The sequence below is a fragment of the Budorcas taxicolor genome, chromosome 15 (genome assembly GCF_023091745.1).
Source record: "Budorcas taxicolor isolate Tak-1 chromosome 15, Takin1.1, whole genome shotgun sequence".
NCBI lineage: Eukaryota > Metazoa > Chordata > Mammalia > Artiodactyla > Bovidae > Budorcas > Budorcas taxicolor.
The window spans coordinates 44,411,551-44,435,095 of NC_068924.1; the positions used below are offsets into that span (position 1 = coordinate 44,411,551).

At 49.7% G+C, this 23,545-nt stretch overlaps 1 protein-coding gene across 8 annotated transcripts in view; it reads right to left on the reverse strand.

Moving 5' to 3' along the window:
• The window catches only part of PPFIBP2 (PPFIA binding protein 2), a 155,343-nt gene that overhangs the window by 1,754 nt on the left and 130,044 nt on the right, over window positions 1-23,545 (reverse strand). For 5 of the 8 annotated variants that reach the window (XM_052652524.1, XM_052652526.1, XM_052652530.1 and 2 more), the window contains 15 exons: window positions 23,277-23,344; window positions 21,644-21,701; window positions 20,504-20,545; window positions 17,457-17,595; window positions 16,272-16,304; window positions 15,715-15,853; window positions 14,957-15,085; window positions 7,054-7,204; window positions 6,654-6,765; window positions 6,347-6,435; window positions 5,935-6,057; window positions 4,619-4,744; window positions 3,803-3,991; window positions 2,719-2,895; window positions 621-686 (listed from right to left, as the gene is read on the reverse strand). In XM_052652524.1, the coding sequence (XP_052508484.1) occupies window positions 621-686; window positions 2,719-2,895; window positions 3,803-3,991; window positions 4,619-4,744; window positions 5,935-6,057; window positions 6,347-6,435; window positions 6,654-6,765; window positions 7,054-7,204; window positions 14,957-15,085; window positions 15,715-15,853; window positions 16,272-16,304; window positions 17,457-17,595; window positions 20,504-20,545; window positions 21,644-21,701; window positions 23,277-23,344 (1,641 nt within the window). Of the gene's footprint in view, window positions 1-479; window positions 687-2,297; window positions 2,896-3,802; window positions 3,992-4,618; window positions 4,745-5,934; window positions 6,058-6,346; window positions 6,436-6,653; window positions 6,766-7,053; window positions 7,205-14,956; window positions 15,086-15,714; window positions 15,854-16,271; window positions 16,305-17,456; window positions 17,596-20,503; window positions 20,546-21,643; window positions 21,702-23,276; window positions 23,345-23,545 lie in introns of those variants that run through there. The other 3 variants (XM_052652529.1, XM_052652528.1, XM_052652525.1) reach the window with 2 other exon arrangements.

The following is a 23,545-nucleotide window of genomic DNA, read 5'->3' on the forward strand; positions in this document are numbered from 1 at the left end:
GGCCTTTTTCTGCCAGCTCTGGTCTGCCTGCTGGCCTGGCAAGGAGGACGTTATCAGCCCTGCTTGACAGTGACTTGCCCAAGGTCGCAGACAGGGACAGTCAGTCTCCCTCCAGAGTGGCTCCTCTCCCTGGGTCTGAGCTGCTTTACATGGTACAGTTTGTCCCAACTGGACATGCCAGGATGGACTCGTGCCTGTGATGTCCGTAAAGTCAGAGGCGTGACTGGAAATGTGTGTCTCATGGGAGGAGAGGGCAGAGCCCTGTCCATCAGGCAGGGGTGAGGCCTGGGCTTTGGGCTGACAAGGCAGGTGACCCAGAACTGCTGAGTATCTTGGTCTCCTCACCAGCCAGGCCTGGACAGAGGGCCTGCGACCTAGAACACTTTAGCTGGTTTTGGCTCAAGAGTAGCAGCAGGCCAGTGGAGAAGGCCTCTGGGCCTCTATCTGCCTCAGGGCTGGCTCATCTCCGGCACCAGCCCTCAGTCCCATCTGCTCTCCCGCAGCAGGGGCGCTGGCGCTACAGGCTCTGGATTAGACAGCGGGGCTAAGCCAGCCCCACACCAAACTCCCGGGGCCTCCCCAGCACGGGTCCTACTATAGAGAGAGGGCCAGAGTCCTACCGTGAGGCGGTGAATGTCTTGGGAGAGGAGCCCTATCTGCGTCACGGTGCCTTCCGAAGGTGCCATCTGTAAAATGGGCAGTGGCCTGGTCAGTGCTCGTGGACTGAGCTCGGGATTTGCAGAGGTGGTTTGCAGGTCCTATCCTGCCTGGGCCTGCTCCCCAGGAGAGTGGGCAAGGAGTGGGCCAGGCCCTGGGGAGCGACACAGGGGTGAAGCACGCACTGCTCATCCCTGGGGAAAGGCAGAGCTTCCACTGTCCCACACCGTCACTTACACTGCCACAGTCCCACTTCAGTGCCAGCTCTGAGGGGACACAGGAGCACGGAGAATGGGATGAAGGCCTCTCTGATGCCGACCTCAGAAAGGACCAGCAGGACCTCAGACACTGATGCCCCAGTGTAGGCATAGCCAGGTATCCTCACTGCCAGGAACCTCCGGTCCCACCTGCTCAGGCAATGCCGGTCCACTCCTCCTCCCCAAAACCTTTGTGGACATTGTAAATTTGCCCTTTGAGGGCATTGCATATAACCCATCATTTTACAGGTGGGAAAACTGGGCCCCACCAAGAGATACAGGACTTGCTTGAGGCCGCACAGAGTTAGTGACATCACAGTCCCATGCAGGGTTTGAAAGCAGGCACATGCGGAGAGTCTCGCACCAGGACATGATGAGAAAGGAACAAGGGGTAAAGCCTGCCCTGACTACAGCTCCAAACCGCTGTGCCCAGCTGTCAGCCCCGGGGAGCACCTCTCGTCAGTAGTCCTGGCCCTGGGATCAAACAGCAGCTGTGCTAACAACTTGCAAGCCAGTGCCCACATTCCTTGCTAACTGGACTTCAAAGGAGGCTGGGAGGCCATGGCCTGAGGCTGCTGGTACTTTGCATCACCTCCATCTGGAACAGAACCAGAGTTCAAACTGGGCTTGTGAGGCCCTGCTGCGGCCACCAGTTATGAGGCTGCTGTCTGGATTCTGCAGACAAGGCCCAGGAGACCCAGTGGAACCAAAAGCTGCCTGGGCCCAACTGGGATTTCATGAGCAGGAGCCCAGACTGGCGGGTGCATCCCTCCCCTGTCCTTGGCCAGACCAGGCCCAGCTAGAAGACCCACTTTCAGTCAGTCAGCCTCTAAATCAGGAAGCCAGGTCTCTTCCAGCTCCACCAAGGCAGAGCAACCCCTACACAGGCCCAGGGAGGGCAGTCACAGCGGAGCCCGCACAACACACGCAAGAAGAGAGGCCTGCCAGCAAGGCAGGCTGGTTTCCCCTCGCCAGAATGGCGACCAGCTTCAGGGTCTGCACAACAGCAGAATGTGAGATGCAAAGTGCCTCTGGGCTTCCCACTGGGCCGTGCACCCTGAAGTGAGGCCACAGGCTCCTCCAAAGGCTGGGAGGGGGTGCCTCCTTGCCCCATCCCCCTTGCTCAGGACACCCGCAAAGCACAGCTCAGCTCAGCAGTGTGGGCTCTTGAGCAGCACTCCAGCTGTCAATGTGCCCACCTCACTCCCCTGGACACGCTTAGAGACAGGCTGTGCTGCTTGCTTTCCACATAAATACAGGTTTTATTACTGAAAGAAGAGACCACCGCTGAATGAAGTCACGATAGTTCCACTGTCCCCGCAGCAGAAGGCCCTGCTCTGTCCCTGCAGCCAAAACTCTGGCCACAGGCCCAAGGCACTTGGGACTGCCCTCCATGGGGGAGCAGCTGAGGGGCCTGAGAGCTGAGCCCCTTGGGGTTGTCTGCGGTCTTGGGACCTGTGTCCAAGCTCAGGTGTGGCCACCAGTGCTATAGCTGGACATTCAGACTTACCGAAAATGTACAAGCATCCTAAAGTGTCCTTCCTCCTGAGTCCCCAAGTCTGGCCCCTTAGCAAGGATGCAGCTCCTTTCTCCATGGAGAAAGGTACCTCCATACCTTTCTCCACACCACCCGCAGGGTTCGGAGAAAGACGCCCAGGGGTGCGCAATGGCTGGAACGTTCTCTGCGGGTCATGCGCACACGCGGGGGTGAGGTGAGTTACGTGGTGACACACGCGGAGTTACTGTGAGCTTGCAGGACGCACAGGCAGTGCGGGTGACAGAGGCATCAGCTGATCGGTCCCACCTGCTCCAACCCGTCCAGTTCAGGGGCATCGAGGGTGCTGAGGCCCCGGGCGCCACTGTAGGCCCTGTGACCATCACCGACACTGTTGCCGGGCTCCATTGGGCAAATGTAGTCCGTTGACTCATCAAACTTCTTTTTTCTTATGTTTCCAAAATGTGAAAATCCCAGCTTCCTTGGCTAAAACACAGCAGATGCAAAACGATGAGAAAGAGATGACTGAGCTGGTATGGAGCTCACCTGACAGTACATTTTAGAGTAGGCCTGTGAGGGAAGGAATAAGGCAAACTGCTTCTAGGAAAACTCTCTTCACAAAATAGCACTCCTGGAAGCAACTGGCCTGCTGGGGAGAGGCCAACAGATCAACTGTCCTGAGCAAGCAGAGCTGCTCCTCCAAGGCTCCGTGCCCAAAACTCTTGCCCTGTGATGCTGACATTCCCTGGGAGGACTCGGGACTCCCTGAAGATGCTGCAGTCTGTTCAGAGGCCAAGTTCACAGGACTTGCAACCACACGGGGAGCACCCCCTGCCTTCTCACAGCACCTAGGGCAGCCACATGGATAGCCCTTCCTGCCTGCTCCAGCACCGGAGCTGTGCTGAGTTGGCAGGACAGCTCAGGCAGCGGGGATGTGTGAGATTCAGAGGCCCTCTGAGTGGTGCTGGTGCTTAGATGACCTCGGGACCTCTGCTAGCTGTGTGCTGGCCGCCTCCAGGGCTGGCTGCCCACAGGGCCACTCACTGAGTTGGTAAGACAGCTCTAATTGGCACAGGGCACCCACACTCGGGAACTTGTCTGCTTTGCAAAACGAATCAAGGTAGCATCAGGAAAGAGGACTGGATGCTGCCTGCACATCATTTCTGTGTAAAGAAACCTGCACACCCTTGGACTCAAGAGTCCCTGGGAACTGGCCTAACAAAGAGTAACATAAAATCAAACCAAAGGTAGAAGCCAAAGCAGAAGTCACGAGAGCCTCCTCGTCCAGGCAGCCCACTTCGGTTTGGCACCAGGTCCAGGCTTATCTGCTGCCCAAGTTAAGGGCCAGAAAGCAGGTCCCTGTGGCCACCCCAGAAAGGGTCTGGCAACTCACCCGGACTTTGGCTGTGGTGGTCAGTGGTGTGTAAGCAGGTGAGGTCATTTTCTCTCGCTTCTCCTGCTCAGCCTCAGGGCCAATCAAGGCATTGAATTTGGTGGTCAGGTGACGTCTGAGGAGCGTCTTTTGTGGCGGGATGTTGAGAAGCATGGCCAGGGTGTCCCCTGTGAAGCGTGGCTCTAGGATCTAAGAAGAAACCAGACAAGTCAGCCAGCGATGACCACCAGTGGTTCCAGGTGATGACACTGAGAAACAGGCCCCCATCGACCTGGGGGCCTCCAGGGCACTTGTCCTGTGTCCCCGCCCTGCTTGCTTCCTGGCACAGGCCCGACTCTGTGATTGACCAGTGGAGAGCTGTGCCCTCTTAGCCAAGGCTGTCTCGCTTCTCATCCCTGTCATCACCCCTTCCTCATTTCTCTGCCAGCTTTGCCTCTTGATAATGCTGAGTGCTGAGACGGATCGTCCCCTGACAAGCAGGGGGTGACACCTAGGTGCCCTCTCCCTGCCCAGTCCCATGTTCCTCTAGCAGCAGGTGGAGCTGCCTGGTTAATAGGCAGTTTTCATGCAGACCCTTGTCCTGGATCCTGGACTCCTCTGGGCCTGTAGCTGGGAAAGTCTTCCCAGAGCCCATCTTATTTCCATGAAGCCTATTAAATCTCAGCCACAACAGATCAAATTCTATTTTGAGATTGCAATTTATGCAAGAAGTTCCGATGAAGTATCAACTTTCTTACTGGGATGCATGTCTAGCCCTTAGTTCCTGAATACCCCAGGAGCACTTAGGCAAGTGAACCAGCTCAAAGAGCCACTCACAATGAGCCCTCCATGGACGCCACTCCCACGAAGGTTGGGCGCATATTCTGCTAGGTCCACGGACCGCAACCACTCCATCACCCTGTGGTTGGACCACTGCACAACTTCTGAAGGAGAGAGGTTACTCTGTGAGAGGGGAGAAGGAGAGTGGAGAAGTTAGGCCTACAGGTCCTACCAGGCTCCTCTGTGGAGCCAGCCCCTGGGAGTCAGTCAGCCCTAGAAGCCTCACCCAGGCCTACCTTATGCCTACTGACCCAGGCCTCCATGCCAGCTGCCTGAGAGCCTGCCTCGTTCCCAGGAAGTTAAGCTCTCACTCAACCTGCAGGATCTTCCTACTCCGAGATATCTAATTGCAGAATCCTGTTACTCCCTGACTCTCTGATTACTTTGAGACAAACACATGAAGGCATGGAGATACTCATTCAGTGATCCAGAAGCACTTTAAAAGAGGACTACCAATGATGAGCTGAGCATTTTATAGAATAATGATCTCACTGGCGTGGCCAAATGTTTTCAGAGAATACACATTAAGATACTTACACCTGAGTGCCCTCAAGTGGCATCTGGGTCTTCAAAATGCCCAGCACTGTGCCTGACATATAAAGGCATTCAAAACGTGCTTTGTTGAACAGGGAGAAAAGAGGGGATAGAGAGTACGGCTAGGAGTTTTCAATCCCCTGGGAAGCTGAGTAGTACTCTTAAAGCAGGGTTAGACTTAGTTCCCAGAACACAGGAGCAGGGTGTTACCGACAACCTTGTAGAAGAACTCTGAGGTTCACGGAAGATTATCAGGGAATTCCCCAGGCTGTGGGTCGCTGAGTTAACTCTACTATTTCTTCTCTAGCAAAACCTGCTCATGGATTCCCTGTGAATCTGGAGCTGGAGGTCAGTTAATGTTCTACCTACCCAGAGATTCTGAAATACCCGCTTTCCTCACAGGCTCTTTTCCACTCCTCTGCATACGTTGACACCATCTTTCCATTTTGTCTCACCCCTCTCTCTCCCCTTTGCTCCACTTCCTTGTCCCCTTTAATCGTAATAACGTCTTTAAAAGACTTGCTGCCACTGCCCTCCGGCCCATAGCACGTATCTCCCCCAGGGAGATGGACGTTGGAGGTATAGTGGCTGCGATGGACACAGAGTTCAGGCCACAGGCATGTTGGGGCATCATGAAGCCCTAGCAAAGGGAAGAATCCACAGCACCGTGGTCCCAAATGCAGCCACTTAGTGAGTGGCGATAATGTCCTGGCTTTCTAACGCCCTATCTTGTGTGTCCTGGCTCAGCGTTACCTGGACAGGGTGCGCCCTGCCCTCACCTCATCAGCCGGCCGCCGGTGCAGGCAGTGAGGGTTGAACTTGTTGACGTGCAGCACGTGAATGGCACATTTGATGCTGAGATGATGTAGCTGGCTGGTGACTTTTAGGAAGAGGAGATCATTCTGGAAGAACAAAGTTTTGGTGCATGAACCAGAGCTTCTGAAGTGACAGACACCCCATGAGGATCCTTTCCAGACCATTCAATACAACATGGACACGGCAACAGTTCCCTCGGCACAATAGTTCGTACTTTGCTACTTGGGGCGTCTTATGTAACAAATGACACTGTTTTAAGACCTTAAGGATATGCTAGAGGTGGTGGGATCAAGTGTAAAATAACCTCCATGGGGACGCCTGCGTTGAGCTGGGTGCTCACAGGGACGACTGAAACACTGGAGGGAGGGTCCTCACCACCGTCAGGTACTGCAGCATTCGCCCATCAACTCTGGATTCATGAAACTGGTCTTTGTACTGGGGTAAGCCAATGTCATCAAGCCAACCTACAGAAATGGGGAAGTGAGACTTGTGAAAATCGAAGACTGTGGATGCAAAAAAAAAAAAACATAAAAAGAAAGCAGCAGCAAATTATCATTCAAGTTCCAGCTGTGTTTCCCCTAAAGTTTAGTAATCTGTCTGCCTATCCCAAGGAGACAGCTGCCTTTGAGGCACACATTCGCAGGGAGCTGCCAGAAATATACACACATCTGCCTGTCCTTACGTGTTACCCAAATGTGGTCCAGCAGTGCAGACTTCTCCTCCTGCTTAGTGTTGATGGCTTTCACTGCTAAAACCAGCTTTTTCCTGTGAAGTGGGTGCTTAATTCCCAGCTCCTGCAAGTGAAAGATGGAGACAGCTGTGAAATCTCGGCAGGCAACCCAGCTCTCAGAGGCTCCTGTGTCTGGGTGGAGATCCTGCACTGGGTGGAGCATAACAGCAGACCTCTGCCCACCGCCCTGGGATCAACCTGCAGCAACAGAATCTTGGCCTCCTTTGCCCATATTCCTACGTGTGGGCATGTTGTCGGGGTGGTGGGTGGGAAGGAATGGGGGGGAATTCATCTTCCCATGCATTGGTTTGGGGAGAAGTAGGAGCCTCCTCACACAGGGCTCAGCCCGTACCTTTTCCATGTCCTGAGGGGTAGCTGTCAGTAAAGTGTGGCCAGAAGTCACCCATTGCCTCGCAAAGATCACATACTGAGCCAGGCCGAAGTCCTCCAGCCACGTGCATACACGCTCCGTGCTCCATTGGGCAAAGGGGGCGTTGGCGTCACTGGAAGCAGGAAATGACCCTGTTAGCATGAGAGCCTGGGCTCCATCTGAACATAATAGTGCCTCACAAAAAGGGACTAGTTTTAAACAAACAACCCCCATAATGCGATCCAGTTGAACCACAACATACTCAATCAAGATAGACTCTTGAGTGTCCTGGGATAACACCTGGTGGGAATCTCAGATCTGCAGCTGCTGAGAGCTTGGGGCAGTTACACGCGCCTCAGGAAGCTGTGCTCAAGAGCTTCACTGACGGCGCAGTGGTAAACAATCTGCCTGCCAATGCAGGGGACACAGGAGATATGGGTTTGATGTTGGTAAGATCCCCTGGAATAGGAAATGACAACCCATTCCAGTATTCTTACCTGGAAAATCCCATGGACAGAGGAGCCTGGAGGGCTACAGTCCATGGTGTCGCAAAGAGTCAGACATGACTGAGGGACTTAACACACACACACACAGGAAGCTGTGCTCACATGAATACGCAGTCCACATACATACACACCTGAACCAAAGCCCAGAGTCACAGCCCCGTTAGGATTTAGATCCACACCTGAATCATGTTTTACACAGTGTTTAATATCATTTTTACCAAAATGCTTAGAAAGCTAGAGAAAGTATCACTACTCAAATATTAAAAAAAAAAAACTCCAATTATCAGTAGTTAAAATCTTATTTACTAATGAAACACTAGGAGCATTCAAATTAAAATCAATAAAAAAACTTTATCACACTAGTAACACTGGTCAGAGTTGCAGTAAGTATGAGAAAAAATCAAAGCAAAAATATAGCTATTAGAAAGGTAGAAATAAACCCACTCTTTTCAAAATGACATGATTGTCTACCTAGAAAACCCAAGAGAACTCAGTGAGGTGGCCAGTTATAAAATACACATACTCCTAATATTTACATGACATACATGATTTTCTATATACCAATGCACAGACACTAATATATTTGTTAAAATAATTTTAAATCCCACTGATAGCAGCCAAAATTATAAAATGTCTAAGCGCTGCCTTTACAAGAATTGAGTGGGTCCTTGTGTGTGGGGATGGGGGAGGTGGTAACTATGACACTCAACTGAGCAGCATAAAAAGGATATGAATAAATGAAGAGCTGGATCATGTTCCTCGACAGGAAGCCTGGGTTTTACAAAGCCATCAATTCTTACAGACATCAATTTTTCATTTACAGTCTGAATATAATGGCACACGCAAATCCCAGTTGAGTTGTGGGGGGTGGGGGGAGGTTGACAAAGCAATTTTATATCCTTTTTTTTTTTTTTTAAATAAAGGCAGATTCACGGAATATAGAAGACTGGCTATTCCAAAAGACTGCTTTTAAGGACGTACTTCTAAAATGCTGGTTAAAATAAGAAAAATTTTAATGCCTGAATGAGGCGTTAAAAAATTCCTTGAAAGTGAGAGGATTTCTTAAAGAGCCAGGATGACCAGGAAGCAGCATGTCAGAGCAGGCGCAGGAGATGGTGTGTGCCTTAGAGCAGGTGCTGGTCACCCAGCCTGGAGCCTAGGTTTCTAATGAATCATGAATACGTGCAGATCTAGGTTTTTTGAGACCTGGAACTTATCAAATCTGGGGCGGGGGACCTCTTTAAGAATTGAATGCCGATGGAATATGTGAATGCACGATTTGAATACAAAATTAGGAACAAAATGTGTATTTAGAATAAAAAAATCACAAAAGTTACAAATCTAGCTAAAATGGAAAAATATCATGGAATCCAGAAAAATAATGTTTTCATTAATTCCAAATACACTTCTATAGTGCTTTACCTTCATATTTGGTAGTCTCTGCTTGCTTCATATGTCAACAACTCAATAACATAGCTATCCCTCTATATCTGCTAGAGGATTGGTTCCAGGACCCCAAAGACACCAAAATCCAGGGATGCTCAAGCCCTTTAGATAAAATGGCATAGTTCACTCAGCCCTCTGTATTTGTGAGTTCTGCATCCATGGATTCAACCAGTAGAAATCTGATATGTGGTTATTTGAATCTGTGGGTGGGGCAAGGCTGTATTTTCCATGAGAAGCTTAATTCCACCTTCCTTCTAGCACAATGGACCAATATTTGTTATTTTGATAGTATTTTTAAAAAACCTTTCAGCTTCACAATTTAAAAATGGTATTGTTAAATACAACTTTAGAATCATTAAATTTAGGAAAACTATAAAGTGTCCTTTAGATATGAGCTGTAAAATTCCACAGCATTCAAGCTTTCTGGTGTTTATTAAATATTTTTTGAGTTGACATTTATTTAATGTCCCTGTGGCTGTTGCATATTAGGCAACATCATCTTGGTCAAAGTTAGTGTATCATGTAAAATCAAGAAATTTTCATCTTTTGCCACTGTGTTCATATGATTCACTTTATTGAACAACAATCAAGGGACCTACTCACTATTTTGAGTATATCATGCAAAATGTGGGGCTGGATAAAGCACAAGCTGGAATCAAGATTGCTGGGAGAAATATCAACAACTTCAGATAGGCAGATGATACCACACTAATGGAAGAAAGCGAAGAGGAGCTAAAGAGCCTCTTGATGAAAGTGAAAGAGGAAAGTGAAAACGCTGGCTTCAAACTCAACACCAAAAAACCGCAAATCATGGCATCTGGTCCCATCACTTCATGGCAAACAGATGGGGAAACGATGGAAACAGTGACAGACTTTATTTTCTTGGTCTCCAAAATCACTGTCGACAATGACTGCAGCCATGAAATTAAAAGACACTTGCTCCTTGGAAGAAAAGCTGACAAACCTAGACAGTGTATTAAAAAGCAGAGACATCCCTTTGCCGACAAAAGTCCATCTAATCAAAGCTATGGTTTTTCCAGTGATCACGTATGGATGTGAGAGTTAGACCATTAAAAAGGCTGAGCGCCAAAGAACTGATTCTTTCAAACTGTGGTGCTGGAGAAGACTCTTGGGAGTTCCTTAGACAGCAGTCAATCCTAAAGGAAATCAACCCTGAATATTCATTGGAAGGACTTATGCTGAAGCTCCAATACTTGGGCCACCTGAGGCAAAGAGCTGACTCACTGGAAAAGACCCTGATGCTGAGAAAGATTGAAAGCAAGAGAAGGGGGTGACGGAGGATGAAATGGTTGGATGGCGTCACTGACTCAATGGACATGAGTTTGAGCAAACTCAGGGAGACAGTGAAGGACAGGGAAGCCTGGCGTACTGCAGTTCATGGGGTCACAGAGTCAGACATGACTTAGCAACTGAACAACAACCACAAAATTCACTATTTTGTTTGGAATTTATCTGTTGCTCGTGGTGAATTATTGCATTTGGTTTGATCTGGGATTTTTTGTGTGTATATTCTTAATATCAGAATAGTTTCTTTTAATGTCAGTGCTCACTTTATCACTTCTATTACCTTTTAATTTTAGTTTCTAAGTTTCTGGGAATTGGGAAGAAACAAATGTTCTACATCATCAGAGAGACATTTTAGTTCTGAAGTGTTTTTGAGACTGTAATTTGAATGCCTCTGTCCCGTAGACCTTTTCAAAACATCCTAGAGCTTTGACATGCTCCTCTACCCTTAATCATATTCCCATTTCTTGCTTTGTGAATGGTCTCTGCTCTCCTAAGCTTGTGGTATTCCCACAGTAGCAAACCCAACCTTCCCACCTCCTGGAATTCTGTCAGTGCCAGGGTCTCCCATACTCTTGTCCGGGGCTGAACATGGTGTTAAGTGATTTAGAGATGACAGAGAAAGTACCTTTCATATACAGCCAAACCACTTGTTTTACTAACATGCTCCAAAACATCTTTCCAAATTGCAGTTAAAATGATGTAAGTGCGATTTATCAAACAGGCCATTCCCATGGCAGACGGAGAACACAGGGTGCCCTTATCATTGCATGTATTTCATTAGTCCTTTTCTGAAAAGAGAGGATTTCTGTTTTGAAAAAGAACCAAGAGAACCAAATCTCCTGTTTAGGATTATGCAAATCTGATGACTGGAAAGACTTTCCATAGACTAGCTTCTGGTTTTGTATATTTCAAATGTTCTTTCTTTTCCCACTACCCCATACTTCTGAAACCAAATGCCAGAGGACAAGTTCGTTTTGGAACAAGATCTCTGACTTTGAATCTCTGCGTCAGAGTGCTGGGCACCCTGGCACACTGGAAGCCATTTTTATAGTAGGACAGCTAATTAATGAAACCTTAGTAAACCAAACACGAAGTGATTCCAAACCACATAAACGTAATTCCAGCAAACCCAATGCCCATAGCTAGTCCAGTGTCATCTGACATTAGTCTAAGCATAGACCAAGGGAAAGTTGGAGTAAAGAGTCAGCAGTCTCAAAACTTGTTTGTATTTGAAATGTCTTACTTTTGAAAAAATTTCCAAACACAGGGCTTTGTCAGTACATTGGGTGAACCCTCTCTGGACTGTGGAAGGGGCCCAGACAAGTAAATGACCTTGGGACAAAGGCAGTGAAATGGGGCAGGGAAGGGAGGCAGGGAAGCACTCTGATCAGAGACGACTCATAAGCTAGAGTCACTAAGGCAATACATTCTGTAGACGAACTCAGAAAACCCCTCCAGAGATGGGGGCCAGAAATGTGGCTTTAAAGTCTGGCTGACTTAAACATTTACACTCTACTTTTTCTTGGGGAAAAAAAACTCTGTCACTGCACACCAAAATAAATCTCTAAATAGATGGCTTTTGAAGTTTTTAAAAATTACTTTTTAAAAATTCATTGTTTAAAACCAGTTTTTAAAAAATCATTGAAAATTTTTAAAACAAAATAATGAAAGATATCACAAAGGAAAAGTTGGTGACTTATTGTACACAAACCTAAAAATTTCATATATCAAAGTAAAGTCTGCAACAAACCTGAAACATGACCTATCACAATTTTTAGATGTGGCTTAATATCTTAATATACTGTATAGAGAACAAATAGAAATTAAATAACTAATTAAAAGATATTCATAACTAAATAAGATGGGCAAAAATGCTCACAATTCACAAAAGAAATAAACATGTAAGCAAAATTAACAATAAGAATGTAATTTGGGGAGGCCTATAAAACTAGAAGTTTAAACAAAGAAAAGCTGCAAATAGTTAATGCTGAGAAGGTTGTAGGTGCAACAAGCACTCACCGTACAGAAGTGCTGTGTGTGTGTGTGTGTGTTTGTGTGTTAGTCACTCAGTCATGTCTGACTCGGCGATCCCATGGACTGTGGCCAGTCAGGCTCCTCTGTCCATTGGAACATAAATCAGCAAAACAGGAAAATTTTTAAACATGGATTCTTCTATAACCTGAGAGTTCCTATAAAATGTCATTATCAAATATTATATTAGCAAACAACTGTTCCACTGGAAAAAAAGAAAAGATTAGGGCTGGAGACTTTCACTAACAATGAACTTTTCCTATAGGAATACTGGAGACAATATTTTTTAAAGACTACACCTAAATATCTATAAACTATAAATACCAGAGAGTATTAGCATAAAATTATATCACATTTCTGTTAAAGAGTAATAAAGGCCTTTCTTTCCCACCAGCAAGCTCATTTTTGTTACCACAAGCACAGCTGTGATAAACATACAGTCTTATCAGGCCTTCATTCCCATTCTCCTTGTCATCCATTGTTATTGTTAACAAAGCACAAAGACATCCAAACAAAGCAACTCTGTGGTTGGAACTGCAGTTCTGCCTTTGGCAGAGAAAGTTCCCCACACTGGCCACCCCACACCCAAGTGACTTGGCAGACGGTGAATGGGGCCCCTTAACCATGCAGTCCTGCTCTAAGGAAAAACGCCTAAGGGTCTTAGAGAAGTTCTTACACCCAACCAATGATCCCCTCTTCAAGAATAAATCCAAAGGAAAGCCAGAAGTGGAACAAGATTTCATCATTCAAGCCTATGGTGGCTTTATTTTTTCATCCCAGAACCATTAATGTCTGAAGTCAGACGACTGCCAAGTAGATTAGAATACTCATGGAATATATGGAAAAGCTTCCTGCAGCTTATTTTCTAATGGCTCTGAACCGGTCTCTGCCTTCTCAGACCATATCCTTAGATTCTCTAGCCTCTAAAAACTAACATTTGCTGAGCATTTACGTGTCTGACTAGAAAGGTAAACATGGATCCACGAGCCTCGCAGAGCAGGACCAGGAGGACTATGCATCCTCGGGTTTCTCTGCAAGACACTTTGAGGATGGGTCTGGGGACACTCACCGAAGGTCCTGAGAGTATACATGGGAGAGCCTGGCAAGGCCTGGGAACCGGAGGGGGCTGGGTGGGGAAGCAGGGTATGTCCACACATGCTCCCTTCCGCAGGGGTGCAGGTCTGTGAACAGCATGCCACACCAGGGAAACATCACTCCCCCTTCACTAAGGTCTGGACTTAGAATTAGTTTGCAAGTTGTGCACATCTTAGTCTTAACGTGCACTTGCCCCTGGTGTCTGGCAGTCTCAGGAGGGTGAAAATTAAGAGGGTTAAACCTTACATTTTGGAATTCCCTGATGGTACAGAGGATGAGAATCCACCTGCCAATGCTGGGAACACAGGTTCGATCCCTAGTCTGGGAAGATCCCACAGGCCGTGGAGCAACTGTGTTCACGCACCACGATCACTGAAGCCTGTGTACCCTAAAGCCCACATGCCGCAACTCCTGAGTCCCTGTGCTGCAGCTACGGAAGCCGGTGCACCTAGAGCCTGTGCTCAGCAGGAGAGGCCACCACGAGAAGCCGGAGCGCTGCAACGAAGAGCAGGCCCGCCCTCACCGCAGCTAGAGAAAGCCCATGCACAGCAGTGAAGGCCCAGCGCAGCCAAAACAAAAAATCCTTACTTTCTACTGTTGGGCTAAATTTAGAATGTCACAGTCCAACCTCGAGAAAGGCCCCCCGGAGCCTGTTCATGTCTGAGAAACTCGGACTTCAGTAGGAGATATTCCGCTCGAGATGATATACTGCGGGGATCATCTGATGGGAGCAGAGGTTATGGAAAAGGGTTTCCCTAAGACACAGGACTAAAGGCTCACCTGGGCAGGTCGGAAGGGAGAGGCTCTTCTCCGAGTAGGGAGATGTGGGGAAAGCAGGGGGGATAAAGCTGGTGGCGAGAGGGTGTCCACCAGGGCGATCTCTGGAAGTTTCTTTTAATGCTTTTTTTTATTAGGGTGTGAGGGGAACAGTCGTATAAAAATCTCCCATTCTGATCCCTTTATATGCCCTTCCAGGCTGCCGCTGCAAGAGGGTTTGGTACCGTGTGTCATGAGGGATCAGGGCAGATCTGCCTGCTGCCCCCACACCCTTTTGCAGGTCTGTGTGAAAGGAGGGGCTTCCCCAGAAGCCGGCCGTGCTCTCTTTCCACCAGTCGCCCGGGGGAAGGGGACCCTTGAATGTGGCCAGCTGACGCCAGGGTTAAATGTGTAGGAGCTCACGTGAGCCTCATAAGAACTTTCACAAGCAACTGTTTTTGACCCCACACTTCATAGATAAGGAGACTGAGGTTGACTTGTGGGGCTGGAGCGCCGCCTCCTACCCCACATCCTGGCTGTAGGCAGCCCCTGCCTCTGCCTCAGTGCACCTAGATATAAGCATGAGCAATGTCCACATGTGTCAAAGGGATAGGCCGAGAAGCTGTGGGCTAGGGGCTCCTGCCTTCCATCTCTGGAGGCTCTGGGGCATCCAGCCCCCATCCCCACTCATCCTGGGCAGGATTTTACATGGTTCTTTGCAGATGGACTGGAGGGAGGCTTACCTTTTCTGAGCCTTGGGGTCTCTGGTCCTGGACAGTCTTGGCCCTGCAGTTGCCCGGAGCCCACCTCGTCGAAACTCGGCCACCCCTGGGGCATCAGTGTTGAAGTTTCCTGACTGAGTCCTTCGGATCCTGTGTGGACAGGAATCCATGGAGACCGTCAGAGGGCAGGCTGGAAGCCCGAGGTCAGTGTACTCCCCTACATAGGGCCTCACAAGCCACACCCAGGGCTCGGGATGGCCCTGCTTCCCAGTGCCTCCCCTGAGGGCCAGCATCAAGGCCCAGTCTCAACTCTAACCGTGCCTCTGGGATGAGGCCCCTCTCCCTGGGGGGTCAAAGTGCTGCCTGGGAGGAGGCCCCAGTTTCTGCCTTATTTTGCAGACTGGGTCAGCAAGGCCAGCAAAGACTCAGCGCTCTATCTTCAAAGATCGCTTAAGACACAGACTGAGCCCTGAGGAGGAAGAAACTGGTCTCACCCATACGTCTCTCCAAAGCACATGAGGCATAGCCGCAGAGGATGCTCTCAGGGTCTGTGGGATGGACTGATGCCTAAAATGAATGACATGTACAGCAACTGGCTCTACTTAAGGAGTGCCTTTCATAGTTCTCCTTCTCTGGGCCAAAGTCTTCTCTCTACATGTAACCACTCTGTGCTTCCTGCTATTCCAACATCTAATTAAACAGGGATAATGGAGACACTTTGCTCAGCCAAGAATATTAATTCTGAACAATGTAATTAATGATCATCACCACCAACTTACTTTCCCCAGAACTTCTTGATGCCTTTGGGGCTCCGTTTACCATCTGGTGTCAGGGGAGACTGGGGGCTGGACTCGGTGCCCGATGACATGGATGAGTCATTGGCCACGGCAGTGTCGTCCCAGCCACTTTCTGTGTCTCCTGAGATTGAAAAAATGAAATGACATGTGAATGACAAGAAGGAACCTGACCTCTGCAAACCTTCTCCCCAAGCCTGGGCCATTCCCTCAGTAGGAGTCAAGAATAGTCTGCCCAGCCCTGTTTTCAGGGCAGAACTTTACAGCAAGATCTCGGAGACCAGTAGGGGCTCAGGCGTACCCCAGGTTTTCTCTCTGGGGAGTTAGTGAGCTTAAGGCTTCAAATCTGGGTGAGCAAATGTCTTCATATGGGGGCCCACTACTTTCAGGATAACTCCAGCAAGGAGCTTCCTCTCTCCCCCCAGGGAGACGTGGGAGTGCAGGCAGCAGGGAGACCTGGCTGAATGTTTGGAAAAGGGAGGGTGTCCCGGGAGGCAAGCAAGGGCGTCTCACTCTCCACCTCACCTGGAAGGGTACAGTACCTAATACGGGGGCACTGACACTCCGGCCACGGTCTCCAGCCAACCAAGAAGCAGAGAAGCCACATGAAGAAGCAAGAGAGGCCAAAGTCCAGCCCAATAGAGTTATAGGGAAGCAAAGAAATAAACAAGAGTCATCGAGCAAGAGGGAAAAACTCAAACAGAAAGAAAAATAATCCCACAAGGAAGGGTGGGGTGAAGGGTGACTGAGCCTGACCTGCAGGGTCACACAGTGAGGGGACCAAATGCTCCTGGTGCCACTTCCTGGCAGGTAAAGCATCCACACACATGGAGTGAGAGGGGTGGCTGTGAGGGCCGAATATGCCAGGCCGCCCACTGCTCTTGTGCACATGTCAGAGCTCACTCAGATCAGACTACAGTGATCTGAAGCTGCAGGAAAGTCCACAGTCTGAGTGTCGCTAGGACATATTCATTCAAGGACTTCTCTGGAGTTTCTGCAGCCAAAGGCAGTACTGGCCAAGAGCAGAAGCCTGTACACTGGCTGGCTCATAAACAGCCAGAGATGAGGAGTCAGGGGTGGGGAAAGCTCTGTCAGGACCAGAATGCTCCCTTCTAGCACCCCCAACCCCTGCCACTGATCTGCTGCTGCTATTGGAGAAATACAGACTATTGTGCAAAGACCTCCATCAGATCCTAAGCACCGAAAGGCTACTGGTGGACTGGCACCCTTGCCCACTGACGCCACTTCTCTAAGGAAACGCTCTTCCTTGGACGAGCACATAATATCACCCTACTGGTAAGAGGGAGGCTGCAGAGAGGAAGGCAGAGACAGGAAAGAGATCAGGAGGACAGAGGAGGAATGGGGAGGGCCAGGGAGGGTGGAGTGTGGTGTCTAGCAGGGAGGGAAAGAGGGAAAACAGGAAGGGCAGGAAGGAGTCGAGAGAGGAGGAACAGAGGAGAAGAGAAAAAGGGGGTAGAATAATCACAGGTGGAAAGAAGGTGGGCACACACCCTGATTCCCGGGCTCTGGAAGGGAACAGTGAGCCCAGAAAGACAGCCATCGTCTCTGGACATGCGATCACCCTGAGGTACAACTTGCCCCGTCCACCCACCCCCACTGCTCTCCAGTTGTGGGCTGTGGTGGGGAGGGTGCAGGGACCTCGTGCAACAATGGAAGTGCCAAGGCCGAGGCACCAGAAGCCGCCAGCCTGGGGTCTGGACACTCACTCAGCCTCAGCGGGCTGCTCCCTGCGGGGTCCACAGGGGAGGCGGCGGGTGGAGACTTGGCAGGCTCTCCATTGGGCGTGGCTCCCGGAAGCTTCCCAGGTAACGTGGGGTACTTGTGCTCCGCCAGGAAAGGGCCATCCTAAGGGAAGGAGAGGGGGGGAGATGTTGAATTAGCTGTCACTTTCCACCTCAAACCCAATTAGGAAATCTCTGGATGCAGGAACAACTCCCTGTTCTCCAAGAACCATTTGTGAACTGAGGCCAACTTGAAGCCCCTCAAAGGCCAATTAGTCCAGGCCAGGCAATAGGACCAGAGCTCCGAGAAGGAAAGAAACTTGCCCAAAGCTGCATAGCGAGATGGGGACAGAGTCGAGCTCGAATCGAGGGCTGACAGAAGCCATGTCTGAACAGGAGGCGAAGCCTTTGCTGTCTGGCCTTGTGCTCAGAGGTTAAGGGATCAACAGCCGAGAATTACCTTTCAAGCTCTCTGAGCATACAAACCAGAATTCCAACAAATGTTATACCTATTGCTTTACCGTAGTAGATAATATTATCTATTGATTGTATTTATATATTACAATAATAGCTATTTTGAAAGACAGCAGGTTAAGGTGAAGCGAGAAGGTAAGAACACAGTCAGGGGAGATGTCAACAGGAAGCGGGTCAGAGGGCCACCTCCCAGCATGAAGTTTCCTGGGAACTTGGGATCACAGTCTGCATGAGGTTTAGCCCAGGGCAGTGTGCCCTGTGCTCAGACTCTGGCCATGGAAAGGGTTTCAAAAAGAAAAGTTGATTTCGAGATGAAGAAGAATTGCATTAAAAAAAAAAAAGAATTGCACTTATTTGGTCAAGAAGGATTTAATGGGCCCTAAACCCACAAACCTGAGGGAAACACAGTAGTAAATTCATTTGAGTGAAAAGAAAAGAGAAATTAAAGCAATGTTACCAAGGGAATCAACTGTGGATCACTTGATCAGATGCAGAAGTTGGAAAGAAGAAAGATGAAACCAATTTCAAAATGAATAAGTCAGAAGACTAGTGGGAGACTTCAGTGACTGTGATATCTTTCATTTAGTTAAAAGCCAAGTGCCCAATAAATTTCTGAATTCAGTTTCCTTATAAAGGCATGCCTTAGAAATTGTTTGAAATTCAATTTAGTCATTGAAAACTGAATACTAATCCTATATAAATCAGCTCAGAAAGAATAGAGATGAGAATAGTGGGCTAAATTTTCAAGGCATTCTGAAGGAACTGGCTGGTAGAGGAGGAATAACTGAACTTGAAGAGATGGACACCACACAGTTTTTAAGTTCATGATGACCCATAAGGGACAGATTGGACCTGGTAAGACTTATGGTCAACAGCAACAGTTTCCAAACACCAGCCGCGACACGGGCTGGTTTATAATCACCTGGGACACTTGTAAATATAAAAACCCAGGTCCCGCTGCACCCATGAATCAGCCCCTGTGGGAGGCACCCTGGGAGTCTGTGTTTTTAACACGCGTCTCAGATGGCTCTGACGTACAGTCAGATCCGGGAACCGCTGACTGTGGGGAAGGCGGCATTCACAAATTTTCGAGAGCTGAAGGGCATGGCTCCAAGTTCCATTTTATACAGGAAATATGGGAGTGGGGAAGGGTTCAGAAACAGACATCCTGCCGTATCATCATAAACACTCCTCTAAGACAGGGCAGAGACAGCCGAGGCTACACCCATGAGGACTGCCCCAGGAGCTCGTTGAAGGGCTGAGACTTACAGAGGGCAGAGCCTTGTGGAAGATGTCTTCAAAGGCAGCTCAGGCACGTGAAAAAGACAGTGAAAGAACCAAGGGCACTGGAAAGGGCTCTCAGCTCTGCTCAGCCAAGAAGAGACGCTGGGAAGGAGGGACTCATTGCTGGAGAAGGCGATGCAACATCAGGGCACAACACAGGGGAAACGGAAGCGCCCGAAGCCAGTCCTGCATTGCAGTCTCTGAGAATGACCCTGGTTAGGGGGATGGAAATCCCAGGCAAGGCTGGAAATCTCAAGCAGACGGCTGAAGACCCCGCTGCCCTGAAAGAGCACAGAGGCAGCGCACCTGAGCAGGAGAGCCTAGGCTGGGAGTCAGACCAACTCGGGCCAAGTTCTTTCTCTTTAGCCCCTCAGAACCTCCATTTTATTGTTTCTGAACAGAGGATAACAATTTCTGCCCCTGGCCTAGCACACGAGGACACAGAGGCACAGAACATCACACACCCGAGGTCTACAGCGACAGCAGTTAACGACAAGATCAGTCCCTGGAGCGAGGGAGGCAGGGGGCAGACCCCATCTACATCAGGCTCAAGTGTGGTCCCGGCACAATAGAGAGGACTCACTGCTCGCTCCAAGGATATGGAATAGGACCTTTCAGGGTCTGTGACCTGTGCACAGGAGATGATAACTGAGACAGGGCCCAAGGGACTCCAATTCCAGAGCTGTCAGGAGCAGGGGAGACTGACTCATTGCGTGGACTCCACAGGGAGAGCCCATCAGTGGAGGCACATTCTAGGAAAGTCCAGACATGCATCTAACAGGGCTGGAGAAGAATACAGAGGGTGTCTTACAGTGTCAAGAGTTCTTAGCCATAGAAAGCAAAGGCCAGACATCCATGTGTGGGGACACTGCCGAAGGATCCGTGCGCCTGCGCTGAGTGTGCCCCCGGGTGTTTTAACCATGACTTATCACTACAGAAAGGACGAGGGCTGTCTCACTCCTCTGCTTGTGTGCTGAGATCATAACATCTCCCTCCCCAGAGATCAGAACAACTCTGCCTTAAAAGTGGATTTCTCAGAGCCTGTGAGATGGGGGAGATAAGAAGTCCTATTGCACAGATAAGAGAGATGAAAGCACAGGATCCAGCTGAGGGCCCGGAAGAAGAAAGCGGGAGAGGAGGTTTCATCTTTCCTTTCACCCCTTACAGGTAACATATTTTAAGGTTTCTAAAGCTGTAACTTGCTAAATAAAAAAAAACTAGCAAACAGCGCAGCCTCATACCGACAACAGGGACATGCAGTTAACGTATACTACCTTGGGTTCTACCACGGGGGAGGGCTGGTTCCCACCGACACACTGTGGGGTGGCAAGGAGCATTTCAGTTATGTGGAGAGAAAGAGACCCGCGTTAGTCACGGCAGCAACTCAGGGCTGCCCGCCGGCCTGGATCTGCAAGGCTCGCCCCTCGCTCCCTCCCCATCTCTGTCAGATCAACACAGTCGGTGGAGGGAACACAGGTCACTGTCCAGCTGCATGGACAGACCGGAAGGAGCCTCAGGCACGTGATGGGAACAAAGCCACTGTGGGCTCCTGCCTTCTTGGTTTTCTACTGTACCACCAGGGAGCCTGGCCTACTGCTGGACCCCAAGGGATCTACACAGCAAGGTCACTGGAGTGCTACAGGGCAGCACCCCTGTGTGTCCAATGACCTCGCTGCCCAAGAATCTGTGACCCTCCTCTCCAGCACAGGGGCACCCACGTGGTCAAGGGCTAGCCCCATATAAGGAGCCACAAAGCCCTCCTCATGTCTTTTTAGACTCTTTAAGAAGCTTCCTCTCCAATCTTCTACTTTATTCCATAACCCACTCCCAGGGGCATCTTTATCCACATAGGTTAAAGCATCTGCCTGCAATGCGGGAGACCTGGGTTCGATCCCTGGGTCGGAAAGATCCCCTGGAGAAGGAAATGGAAACCCACTCCAGTATTCTTGCCTGGAGAATCCCATGGACGGAGGAGCCTGGTGGGCTACAGTCCATGGAGTCGCAGAGTCGGACACGACTGAGCGACTTCACTTTCATCCTCATTCAAAACCTCTGCAACATTCCAAGTGCCCTGGGGAAATAGGGCCAGGATTTAAGAACTCTGGCTCCATCTGACTCCCGCCTCTGACCTTACCACCTCCTGCTCCCCAAACCATTTCCCCAAACCTATCCATGCCCACCTCAACATCTTTTCTAATCAACTCCAGGCAGCGTGTTCTGACTCACCCTGCCCCTAGGATGCCTTGAGCCATAGCTGACCAGTTTTCTCAAAATGTTCATAAAACCCCTGCCTCCCCAGCAACTTGATAAAAGCCTCCATGAGGTAGGGACAGCACCTGGCCGGCGGGTCCGGGCACTGTGCTGACCTCAAAGAAATAACTCAGTCATCTTTATGTATAGACTGATGGACTGACCTTATCCACAGATTCACTTCTCAAGTCTTCGAGACTACAGGAGAGTTTTTTCTGAGTCCTGGAAAAACACAAAAGAAAACAAAAAGGGAAACAGTTACTGGAGAAGGAGGAACTTAGTATCATTCGTGCAGAGGATATTTCAATATTTAACTGGTATTCTATCTTGGGCTCAGAGTCAAGGTCAGGAAAAAACTCAACACCCTCTCATCATAACTGTTACATGTAAGATGAGTCTGGCCCACTCTGGGGATGGTCTGGTCTGACCATGTGTTGGTAATGCATGAGAGCATCACTGAAATCCAAATCAAAAGTCCTTAACAGTCTTCAAAGACCAAGAATACACAATTCAGTGGCATCAGTGGGCGCTGGCTGTTGTGCGGTCATAAGAGAAAGCCAATGTCTGTGGAGTCAAAAGAGAGGAAAGGGGGCCAATACTGCCTGGTCTGTGAGTGTGAGAGTAATCCAGGGAGGGAGGCGGTGCCACCTGAGAGTGCAGATGAGCACGTCAGCCACAGCTCCAAAGCATCGCCTGCTGGGATCCTCTGTCCCTCTGCTCCAACCCTGTGAGCCCGGAGCAGTCTGCTCAGAGGAATCAGCTTTCTCGGGCACTATTCTGCAGAGGAGGGAACCAACTGGATAGAGAAGCGGCACCACCACCCATGGTCAGGAGGGTTACCTGTGACAAGGCTCCTTGGCAGTGATGTTTCTCAGTTCATATGAATAAATCAGCATCTGTTGCTACACTAGTCTCATGAGTCTAGTCAGTGTGAGTCACTCCATGTTGACTTCATTCTGAGTGAACTCATCAACCAAATTTCTTATTCTGCAAAACTAAAAATTGGCCAGTCGCCATCCCTGGCATGACGGTTCCTCTGGGGCTAAAAGCTCAGTAACAATGGCTTTATGGGAAACGGGGGGTTCTGAGTGCCTAGGCTGTGGAGACTCAGCGCCCTTCTGGGGAAACTCCCGTCACTTGGCTGAAAGACAGCCTGCCCTTGGCAGTGGAGCTCCAGATCCCGGTTCCTTGGAAACGTGTTCTAAAGAGCTGACATCTGTAACTAGAAGTAGGTTGATTTTCGAGGGTATCAGTCACGAGGCAGTTGGTGACCACATAGGCCAGCCCACAGTAAGCTCATTGCTATCTGAAGCTTCCTCAAAGCAAATGGACCAACCTCCCTGTGAGAAGAAAAGGCCCTCCCTGGAGAGAGAGTGGAGTGTTGTCACAGGGCTGGCCTCCCTCTGAGAGCGGGAAGGCCTTGCCAAAGGGGCTGGTGGCAATGACAGGTTCATGGCGCAGGGCACTCTCTGCTCTGAGGAGCCCCTGGGGGCACAGAGAAGGTACAGCCCCCTCCCCGAGGCCCCAAACCCTGGCCAGATCTCCTCTCAGTGACAAGAACCTGGCCCCTCGGCCTGTGGGTAGGGAAGCCCTTCTGCAGCCAGGGGAGGTGGGCATGGTTCATGACTGAACCACCATTTTGGCCCTGCTGTGGCCGCTGCTGGGGCCTGGAGTGCTGCCCTGACTATGGGAGGGCAGGCGGGACCAGGACAGGGTGGCTGTGATCACTGCCTCGTCTGGAGCCCTGAGAGGGGCCTGAGAGCACAGCAGCTCCACAGAAACCCTTGGGCCTCCTACCTGGTTTCCAGTGATTTCTGCGGTAGCGGGGGTGGCCCCGCCGTGGGAGAGCTGCCTCTTGGAGACACCTGCATGGGAACCAGAAGAGTCACTGGAAAGAACAGTCACTGCCTGGAGACCAGCCACCATCCCTTCCCCTTGTTTGGCCAATTCCTCCTGGGGAGGTACATCTCCCACCCTGGGTATAGCCACAGGGGCTACAACAACACTGGTGCCTTGCTTTTTTAAGATGCCAACAAGCAAGATATATTGAAAGCCATGGCCAACTT